The sequence below is a fragment of the Plasmodium reichenowi genome, chromosome 6 (genome assembly GCF_001601855.1).
Source record: "Plasmodium reichenowi strain SY57 chromosome 6, whole genome shotgun sequence".
Classification (NCBI taxonomy): Eukaryota; Apicomplexa; class Aconoidasida; order Haemosporida; family Plasmodiidae; genus Plasmodium; species Plasmodium reichenowi.
In genome coordinates, this window is record NC_033651.1 from 792,325 (window position 1) to 804,265 (window position 11,941).

The 11,941-nt window shown below is 18.6% G+C and overlaps 3 protein-coding genes and 1 non-coding gene across 4 annotated transcripts; 3 read left to right on the forward strand and 1 right to left on the reverse strand.

The window, feature by feature from the left end:
• Positions 1-115: 115 nt before the first annotated feature.
• On the forward strand, positions 116-2,110 carry PRSY57_0619800 (Pf77 protein; the record flags this gene model as incomplete). The annotated part of the gene is made up of 1 exon (XM_012906572.2): positions 116-2,110. The coding sequence occupies one exon, from the start codon at positions 116-118 to the stop codon at positions 2,108-2,110; it is 1,995 nt and encodes a 664-aa protein (XP_012762026.2).
• A 1,156-nt stretch (positions 2,111-3,266) lies between these two features.
• On the forward strand, positions 3,267-4,298 carry PRSY57_0619900 (hypothetical protein; the record flags this gene model as incomplete). Its single annotated transcript, XM_012906573.2, has 1 exon — positions 3,267-4,298. The coding sequence occupies one exon, from the start codon at positions 3,267-3,269 to the stop codon at positions 4,296-4,298; it is 1,032 nt and encodes a 343-aa protein (XP_012762027.1).
• Positions 4,299-4,867: 569 nt separating this feature from the next.
• Positions 4,868-4,949, reverse strand: PRSY57_0620000. The gene has a single exon. It is a non-coding gene; the product is annotated as a tRNA-Ser (tRNA).
• A 755-nt stretch (positions 4,950-5,704) lies between these two features.
• PRSY57_0620100 (hypothetical protein) lies at positions 5,705-10,847 on the forward strand (the record flags this gene model as incomplete). The annotated part of the gene is made up of 4 exons (XM_012906574.2): positions 5,705-10,138; positions 10,269-10,370; positions 10,466-10,535; positions 10,666-10,847. The coding sequence occupies 4 exons, from the start codon at positions 5,705-5,707 to the stop codon at positions 10,845-10,847; spliced, it is 4,788 nt and encodes a 1,595-aa protein (XP_012762028.2).
• Positions 10,848-11,941: the final 1,094 nt, after the last annotated feature.

Consider the following 11,941-nt stretch of genomic DNA (forward strand, 5'->3'; position numbering starts at 1 on the left):
ATTTGAAGGAGCTGCGTTTTTCCTTTAAAGAACATTACTCTAATAGACCATATATATATAAATATATACATATAAATATATACATATATACATATATATTTTCTTAGATGAAAAAATGGAAGACAAAAAACACTGCACATTAACATTTAATGACTGGTGTAAAAAAAAAGAAAAAGAGGACGATGGTTTGAATACAGGTTATATTAATAAATATAACGAAATATATTTTAATAAAGATGGGAAACACAATATATATGAAAATATCAATGAAAGGCCAATAATAAATTTAGAAGGAGATCAACCCGTTTTTAGTGTACCTGTATACCAAGATAAATATATTCGAGATAAAATAGTAGAATGTGTAAATTACGAAATTCAAGATGTTGTACAGCCTACCTTTTATTCTCAAGAAACTAAACATGATGTACCTACTGTAGAATTATTATATAAAGAAAAAAAAGTGAATATACCTCAAGAGAAAATAATAGAAAAACCTGTAGAAGTAGATATGCCTATAGGATATACACCTGTCTTTTCTCCGACTTGGGATGTTAGAGAGATTCCTCGTGTTATTCCAAAATATGAAGGAGAACAAAAAATTATACAAGTAGAAATTCCTCAAATTAAATATGTTGATAAATTTGTTGAAAAGGAAATTATAGTTGATATAAAAGAAAAAATTATACCAAGAATTAATGAAGTTGAAAAAGAAATTGATGTCGTAAAATATAAATGGAAAGAAAAATATCAGGATGTACCTGTATGTAAATATGTTCCCAAAATTGATGTAGAACTTGATTGTCCTCCACCTTTAATAGTTCCATATCCCGCTGTACATTTTCATAATACATCTGAAGTTATGAATCCTCATCAAAAAGCTCTAGATATTCCTTCTGAGGTGTTGTTAAAAAATAGTAATATTTTTGGTTATGACATTAATATGAATGGTAATCATTGTAATATATATAATGATAGTAATATGCATAATAATAATAATAATAATAATAATAATATATATAATACTAGTAATAATTATAATGGTATGTCCAATTTTCATGTGGACGAATCTGTAAAGAAATCACTTTTAGATGTAGCAAGATTAACAGGTGTACAAAAAGATAATGATGCGCAATACAATGAATTTATGAAAAACAAAAATTTAGAAAGAAGAAAAAAAAAAAAAAATTGGCCTTTTTGTTATTTTAAGAAAGATACTATCAAAGAAAATGATGAAATGTACAATGGTCAAAACTACTCAAATTATCAAAATAACTGTTGTAATAATTATAAAGGAGAAGATGAAAATAATTATGATATAGATCCAAATACAGGATATCCTAAATCTATGCCTAAAGATTTCGCATCATTTTTTAAACAAGATTTAAATAGTGTCAAGAAACAGCTGGAAAAAAAGACAAATACAAAATCTAGCTATTCTAGTGATTTTATAGAGAAAAGTCCAGTGAACCCATCTATAGAATATTTAGGTAAGGTTGATAAACCACCAATAGATGCAGGAAAATTGGATTCTATATCATTTAAATTGCATGCAATTGAAGTGCATCAATTTATACCTGTACCAAGTTTACCAAAACCAAGATTTCTTGATTTAGTACCATCTCAACAATATGAACAAAATGATATATCATCTTTACAAAATGTATTTGGGCAAGTACCAGAAGGATGGGTAGATCCACAAATTACTGGATTCATAGCACCCATGATGAATGATGTATTACATGGAAATATACAACCACAAAGTCCTTTGTTTAATAATTTAAGTACTGAAGGTGATGATTCCTCATCAAAAAATAGAAGAACTCTTGGTATAAATGCACCTTCAAACATACACAATAATAATGATAGTAATGTGTTTAGTTTCGATCATGATAATTATCACAATGAAGGGGGCGAAGGGTCCTTTGATCAAGCATATTATGACGAATATACAAATGAAAAATATGATAATGAGGAAAATGAATATCATACAGAATATATTGAAAATAATAATGATGAGGATACAAATGGTTACATAAAATCTCCTAACGATCTTACATATAATACAGATTCGTCTATAAATGAAGGCAAGCAAAATGAACATATTAATTAAATATAAACGGATGACAAATAAATGGTTTGAACAAAATACGCAATATAAATATAAACATATATATATATATATATATATATATTAATTTATTTATTTACTTTATTTTTTATTATCATTTGAGAAACATGGTAATTATATATTTTTATGTTAAAAAAGGAATAAATAAAAATCTGTATATTTTATTTTTTTAATTTTTAATAAATTACAAATATGTATATATAAATATAAAAATATGCATATTATAATATACATACATATGTGTATAGGTATTATATAATTATTTTGTTTCTATATTTATTCATTTATAATATTTTCTTTTACATTATTTTATTTTATTCTATTATTTTTTTGTTATCTTTATACTACTAAATAAATTGTTACATTTGTTATATGTTAAACATGATTTGTTTATATATATATATATATATATATATCATTCGTGTGGTTATATTTTATAAAGGCTAATAACATTACAACTTAATATATACAGATAAAAATATTTGCTACATATATTACTAAAAACTTTTTTCTTTTCTTATCATATCTTATCTTATCTTTCCTTTTTTGAAATAGGAAAAAAGAAATAATATATAAAATATATATATATATATATATACATATTATATATATATATATTTTTTTTTTTTTTTATATGTACCTCTTTATATATATATGGATTAATTTTTATAATATTGAATCTACAAAAATAAAAAAAATTGAATGTTCAAAATATGAACACCTTTTTGGTATTATCATTTTTATAATAGAAAATTCAAGGGAATAATTATAAAAATATAATAATTTCTTTTTTCTTTTTTATAATATTTTTTTAAACTTTTATTAAATCTTTTATTTTTTTTTATATCAACTTATAGGTTATATATGAACAAAATAGAATATATACCGCAAAATATATATTTATAAAAAAAAAAAATATTTTCGTGCAATAAAAATAATTTAATTTTTTTTTTTTTTTTTTTTGTATATTTAAGATAAAATGACAAATGATTAGAATTTATATATTATAAATATATATATATATATATATATATATATATATATATATGTATTTATTTATTTATATATATTTATATATTTATTTATTTATATTATGTAAGAAGAAAAAAAAAATGAAATAACTAAAAAAAGCCTTAAAATGTATATTAATTTAAATATAAAACATTCAAGCCATAAAAATGATAAGTGTTTAATATATAAAGCATTAAATGTAGGATATAATATAGTTGCTTTAAGTATAAATTATAATAATTTGAAGAATGAGAAGGATAATAATAATATGTGTGATATAACATGGAAAGTTATAAATTGTAGAGGATATAATAATAATCATGATAAAAAGAATAATTTAAATAATAAAAATGGAGAGAGGAATTATTTTATTGACCAGTTAGATAAAAATAATAAAATGAATGATAATATTTTAAATATAAATAATATGATACCTGAAAATTATATATTAATAAATAGATCAAATAATTTTTGTATAAAAAATATATGTGATGATTTTATATTTTATGAAAATGAAAAGGATATATCAAAAAAGAAAAAAAATGATATAAATGAATTATTATATAAATATATACCAAAAGAAAATTATGATTTGTCTAATAATATAAATAGTTTTATTTTAAAAAGATTAAATGTAAAATATCAAGATGTTTATAAAATAGAAAAAGAATATAATAACTTAATTAAAGAAAATAATTTCGATATAATAGCTTTTGAAATCGATAATGCTGAAGAAATAAATATGATTATTAGTAAATTCGATTGTGACATTATATATTTTAATATGACTAAATCTTTTGTATCTCTTCGTAAATCTGATATTCAAGGGGCTATAGATAAAGGAATATTTTTTGAAATATCATCATTTATTAAAGGAAATGATGATTTTCAATATGTTATTTATTCTTTAAATCTAAATAATTTCTTTCTAACTATACCTTTAAATAAACTTATTATAAGTTCAGGGAGTTCTCATATCAATCAAATTATCGACCCTTTAAATTTTTTAAGATCATTCTTCAATTTTAATAAATTATCATATAAAAAATTAATTGGATGTATAACAACAGTACCTTTAGCTTGTATACAACGAGCATCAGTACGTAAGTCATTAAACACAGCAGTTTTTTATAAAAAAAAGGATTCACCAGCATTTTAAACCAACAAAAAAAAATTATAAAATAAGCAAGGCAACACTAACAAAAAGAAAAATATATTATATATATATATATATATATATATATATATATATATATGTATGTATTTATAATAACATTTTAAAAAAAGCAAAAATTTTATATATTTTAAAACTAATAAGTTTTTCCTTTTTTTTTTTTTTTTTTTTTATCATATTTTTTTTTACGTATTCCTTTAAATGATCCAAAGGGTAAAAAAATACATTATGTATTATATATATATATATATATTATTTATGTTTATATAATTTATTTATTTATTTTTTTTTTTTTTTTAAACATTTTAATGTAATATTTTATAAGGACCCAAATTAAATTTTTCCAAAAAAAATGTTGATATTTTTAAATAATATATGATATTACATATACATAATAGAAATTAATAAATTAATTAAATTCGATATTTCAAATAATATATATAAATATTATAAATATATATAAGGCATAATGTATTTATATATATATATATATATCATATAATATATTCTTTTTTTTTTTTCCCTTTTTTGTTGATTTTGTTATAAAAAATTGCCGACAGCTGCAGGATTCGAACCTGCGCAAGCAAAGCTCATTGGATTTCAAGTCCAACCCCTTAACCACTCGGGCAAACTGTCAACTCTTATTTAGTTATATGAATTAATTTATATGATAAGCAAATTTAATTAAATGAAACATTTAAAAATATTGTTTTATAAATTAATATAATTATACATTTTTCATATTATAATAATTATTTTTTTAAATTTATTCTTCATTAATATGTGAGTTCCATAAAACTTTATACATACATACATATGTATATATATATATATAAATATATTTTAAATACATATGTATATATTTTTCCAAAAAGATACATCTATTTTGATTGTATATTAATGTTCATCTATAAATTCTATAATAATAATAAATTTTTTATTGCTTATTCTTGATCTTAATATTTTATATAATGTTTATATTTTTTTTTTTTTTTTTTTTTTTTCATGCGTATTATTTTAAAACACACAGAATTTCATAAGTACTTTCCTATAGCGTAAAAAAGAAGCATGTAATAATATATATATATATATATATATATATATATATATATATATTTATTTATTTATATATTTATTTATATGTGTAACGAAATAAATGATATATTAAAAAAAAAACGACAGTAGAATTATAATTTATATTTTAATTTTTGAACTTTCGCATGAAAAGAATAAATAAAATGATAACATATTAAAAGGATGTATTAAACATGAAGAGATGGATCTGAAAAGTGTTATACACATGTGATACTTTTAAAATTTTATATATATGTATATATTTATATATTTTATTTTAATTTTTTTATTTTTTTATAGTTTATAATTCTCTTGAAATGAAAAAGTATATAAAAAATAATATTATTAAAAATTGTTATTCTTCAAGTAAAAGAATAAAAAATGCTTACACAAACATAAGATATTGTAACCCTTTGAGGGGTAGAATATTTATACATAAATTTAGCAGTATAAATAAATCCAACATAAATAATAATAGTAATAATAATAGTAATAGTAATATATGTGATGTTATAAATAATGTTTCGCATGATAGTAATGATTTATATTTAGATAAACAAAAAGAATTTTTAAGCAATTTTGATAATGATGAATTAATAAATAAAACAAAAGAACAACAAAGTACTGTCCAAATATTTAACGAAAAAGATATTATGAATTCAAAGAACGAATTGTTGTTAAGTAATAAAACATATAATAATTTTATAGAACAATATAATGATATAAAATTAAAAAATAAGTATATAGATAAAGATAAAATAAATCGCTTTAGTAACAATGTTACTTTACATGATGAAGAAAAAAGCTTATGGGAAATACTTAAAGAAAAAGAAGATTATTCAAAAATGAAAAAGAAAATTAAAACATTTCATAAAGATATGGATGAAAAAATTAATAGAGAATATGAAAAAATAAAAAAGGATGAAAAATATTTAGATAATCAAAACAATAATATGGATAAGAAATATAAGAAAGGAAATAAAAATGTTATTACAAATAATAAGAAATTTCAAAATATGTATGATGATACATGTGTCTATTCAGATAAGGAGGAACATAAGAAAAATTATAATCATTATATTAAAAAAAATAAAAATAATAATATAAATTTAGGAAATATAAATGAAGATATTGATACATTTTTAAAAAATGATAAAAAATATATCACCGATATTAAATCGTATGATGAGATATATCAAGAAGGTTTATATGTGCATAAAAATTCAAACGAAAATTTAAAGATGGAAAATGTCGACGAACATGTGTTAAAAAAAAATGATGATAAATTAAATGATCATAAAGACGAAATTGATATAAACCATTTAATTCAAGAAGATATGAAATATCAAACCGATTTTTCACAAATAAATCCATATGGTAAAAAAAATAATAAGCTAGCTAGCGATATTTTAATTAACGATTTAAATGACCCCATTAATAATAATAGAAAATGTAATGTGTCTATGGATTGGGAAAAATCTCTTTTTATAGAAGAGAGGGATGATATATCAGCAAAGGTATGTATAGATAAATTATCAAGAGGTCATTATGATGATGAAAAAAAAGTGAGATGTATGGATACTCAAATATTAGATAAAGAAGATAATAATATAATATCATCAGATAACAATATTGTAGAAATTAAAGCAAATGATGTTATAAAAAAAATAAGTGGAGAGAATTTAAGCACAATTATAGATGGTAATATTGATAATTTAATTATACAAAGAGAAATAAAAAAAGAAAAAAATGTAAATGGAATAATAAACGTTTTGTATAATAATTTAAAAAATTGTGATATTATAAATTTGAGTAGTGCTTTATTAAGAATATCAAAATTAATTGATTCTTATCAAAAAGAAAGCATTATAAGAAATTATATGTTTTTATGTATTATTAAAAAGATTGAAGAAAATATGAATAGATTTGAAATCTCTAATTTAGTACAATTATTTTATGCTTTTGTTAAAATAGAATATTATCCATACTTTTTTAATGACATAATATTTGGTATAAACAATAAAATAAATGAATTAAACACAAAACAAATATGTAGTGTGTTTTATACCTTAAGTAATATAATTATTGAAACTAATGAAAGTAGAAGTTTAAAATTAAAAATGATTGATTTAATAAAAAGGAATACTTCTAGTTTTATTTGTTTAAATGATATCATTTGTTTACTTACATCTTTATCAAAATTAAAATATAAAGATGTATATGTATATTATGACCTCTCTAAAAAAATTGAAGATAATATTGATAATTTAAATATGAAACATATAAGTAATATATTATGGGCTTATAGTAATGTAAATTATACATCTAAATTAGTAAAAAAAGTAAAAAAAATTATTGAAAAAAATATACATGAAGCTAATTATTTAGATATTGTTAATATTATTTATTCACTAACAAAATTAAATGAATATGATGAATATTTATATAATGATATATTTTATAATGCTATTAATATATATATACATAATATGAATATAAAAAATTTATGTATTATTTTATGGTCCTATACATATGCAACTAATATAGAAAAACATGATTTATATATTAATATCCTTACTAAAATAAATGAGAATATGAAACATATTACTACAAAAGATATTGTATCGATTTTAACTTGTCTAAGTCGAATTAAATATAATTATAGATATAAAGATTTATTTAATCATTTAAAAAATAAAATTATTAAATGTTTATATTCTTTTACTCCTTTACAATTAACAAATGTTATATATCACTCATCCTTTTTAGATATTTATGATCATAAGTTTTATTATTTATTAATTCAACAAGCATATCAAATAAAAAAATTATTATACCTAGAAAATCTTACTCTAATATTATATGCTTTAAAAAATATATGTTATTTAAATGTACACAATTTTCAGGTCTTCCAATTAATAGCTTATATACTACATCAAATAAAAAATAAGTACAAATTATTACCTGGAGAGGATTGTATTAATATTATGTTAATAATCAAGGATTTACAAAAGTATGAAAACAGGGGTTATTTCAGCTTTGCACACATACCAAAAAATCATATAAATAATAATAATTATTATCATCAAAATAATGCTAATAATAATATGCAGGACCAAAATAATATGCATCCGGAAAAACATAATAATAAAGTAAATAATATAATAAATATATTTGACGATAATGTAGATTTGAAATATGTACATTTACAAAATAATAGAGAAGGACAAAAAGAAGTAGGAAATGTTATAGACGAAGAAGAAGAAATATATTTACCATATGTAAATGATTTATTATATGAACAAATAAAAATTAGATTAAATAATTTCTGGCAATTAAATATAAAGGATGTTAATAATTTATTAATCATTATGAATAATATGCATATGTATGATGATGTTATAATAAATATGATTATGAGACAAATTATCCCCATTTTATTAAAAAGTACTAGTATGGAATTTTTAATATTCTTAAGTAATATTAATCCAAATAAACGTTTGAAATATATTATGCTAACACACTTATCAAGAAGACCAAAACTTATAAGTGTTTTTAAAAAGAAAATTAACTCTATTACTAGTCGTATATTAAATAATGTAGAAGAAAAAGATCAAAATTGTTTTTTAACTAACGGAATTTTAACATTTGATGAATCCAATACACAAACAAACAATACTAATTGTAATGATAGAGATAACCATCTTGAAATTATTAAAAATGAAAAGATATCACAAGATACATATGATAATACAAGTATATATAATTATAATCATCAAAATAAAAATGCTTTATATGATATAGATATAGATAAAAATAAAATGAAAACCTATGTAGATATGAATAGTTGTATAGCATTAACATATGCATGCTTTAACATACATTATGAAGATGATAATATATTAAAATTATATGATCTTATAGAACATATGATACTTGAAGAAAAAAAAGGTATAAATTCTTTTATGTTAATTAATTTTATTTATATATTAACTTTAACAAATAATAAATTGGAATTAGCTAAAAAATTATCACAAGAATATATGAATTTTAGATATGAAACAGATTTAGAGCAAAAATATTTGGATAAATCAATTCAAATAGAAAATAATGATAATACCAATAATTTTATATCACATAATGTATGTAAAACTATTAATCCAAATATAAGTTTTAATCTTTTATATAATGATGAACAGGATAATCTATCATTTAATTATATAGAAAAAGGTGATGAAGAATGTTGTTTAATCTTATTAAAGTTATTATATGTAAATATTATATTAAATAATTATAATTATTTATATCATATTTTAAGTGAAATATCAAAATATTCAAATAGTTCTTATTCATATGAATTTCTTACATTATCTAAACAAGTATGTTATCATATATATAATTTTACAGATTTTATATGTAAAAATAAAGATATGACATATCTATGGATAAAAGTATTTGATAATGTATACATTTGTGAGGATAATATATATATCGATTTAAACTATGAAAAAACAACTGTTAATTTGATAAACCAAGAAGAAAATCAAATAATTAATCTACAATTGAATAATAAAAAAATATGCAAAAATATTGATAATAATTTAAATATTGCTAAATTTTTTTATTATATATTAAATTTTAATATCGAAGATATTAGCAATGGAGGGGCCAACCATCTTATCACCAAAAAGGAGAGGAAGAAGGTGAAAATATTTCACTTTGATCATATTATTACAGATATATTGAATTTCGTAAGGGAAAATAAAAAACAACGAAAAAAAACACCCACACACATTAATAAAAAAAAAAAAAAAAAATACATATATATATATATATATATATATATATTTATTTATTTATTTATATATTTTCCTTTTATAGCTAAATATTGAATATAAAGGATCCTATACGCACGAAAATATTTACAACATTTGTTGTTCATTTCCATACGAGAGACATTTAATCGATTTAATATCATACGAGGTGAGAATTATAAAAATATATATTTATAATAATTGTATAATAATATATATAGATATATATATATATAAATATATATATATTTTTTTTTGTTGTAGGATGTTTTATACCCGTCCAACAAGCCATTGTTATCCTCAGAGCTCAGGCAAAAACAGTTAGCTTTAAAAGGTTATTAATATTATTATAAAATTAAAAAAAAAAAAAAAATATATATATATATATATATATACATATTTATTTAATTTTCTTATATATATTAATTTTCCATAAGTTGTTTTCTTTTCTTTATATTCTTTAGGTTGGACTGTACACTCAATAAATTTTCGAGATATTTACAACAGCATAAAAGACAAAAATATTATAAGCTATATTTTTAACATATGCAAAAAAATAAAAAAAAATTTAAATACCTTAACAAGTCAGGAAAAAAAAATGGAAGAAAAGGATTTTTGGGAAAATTTGAAATATGCCAATATATAAAAAAAAAAAAAAAAAAATGAGATTTATGACTTAAAAATATTAATATGAATATATGAATATATAAATATGTGTATGTATAATATATTTTATATTTGAATTATATATTCTTTAGATTTTATAATTTTTATAAATATGAAGCGAAATGTAATAATAATAGATTGAACTATGGAAAAAAAAAAGACTAAGAAATAACACACCAACATGAAACATTATTATATTATATTATATTATATTATATTATATTGATGTACTATAATTATATAAATGCATTTCATTTTATTTTAATTTTAACAATTTGTTTATTTTTTAACCTTATAAATAATACAATTTGTATTTAAAAATTTAAATTAAATAAATATAACAATTATATTTTTATAAAATATATATTATTTTGTGTATTATATAAAAAATAAAGAAATGAGAATATATAAGGGGTGACGCCTAAATATTATTACGGAATAGAAATCAGTTATATATATATATAAATATATATATATATATTTTTACGTATTTATAATATATATGTGTATTTCTTCTATATATAATAAGAAAGGTATAAAAAACATTTGAATTGTTCAAAAATTCTGAATAAAATATATAAAGAAATGAATAAGAATAAAATTTTCTATTTTTATTAAAATATAATAAAGTATACCATATATATATATATATATATATATATATAATATTACATTATTTTGAATAATAAAAGTTTAAAAAAAAATTAATTATAATTAATAAATATAAAAATAAATAAAAAAAACTTATAAATATTAAAATATATAAAAGGATATATTTTTATACATAAAATATTATCATTAATTTGTAAATACAAATTTTTAATATTATTTTTATTTTTTAATTTTTTTTTCTATTACACTTTATATTATAAAGATTTGTATTTATAATGTTTCCATAATATTATTTTATATTATATTATTATATATATAAATTAAAAATATATATATTATTTTTATTTGATTAAAAATTTATAAGCGGCTTTTTTTTTCATTAATTGGGTAACTTTTTTTTTTTTTTTTTTTCCTTTTTTTACTTTTTCCTCCATCTATATATATAATATAATATATATTGTA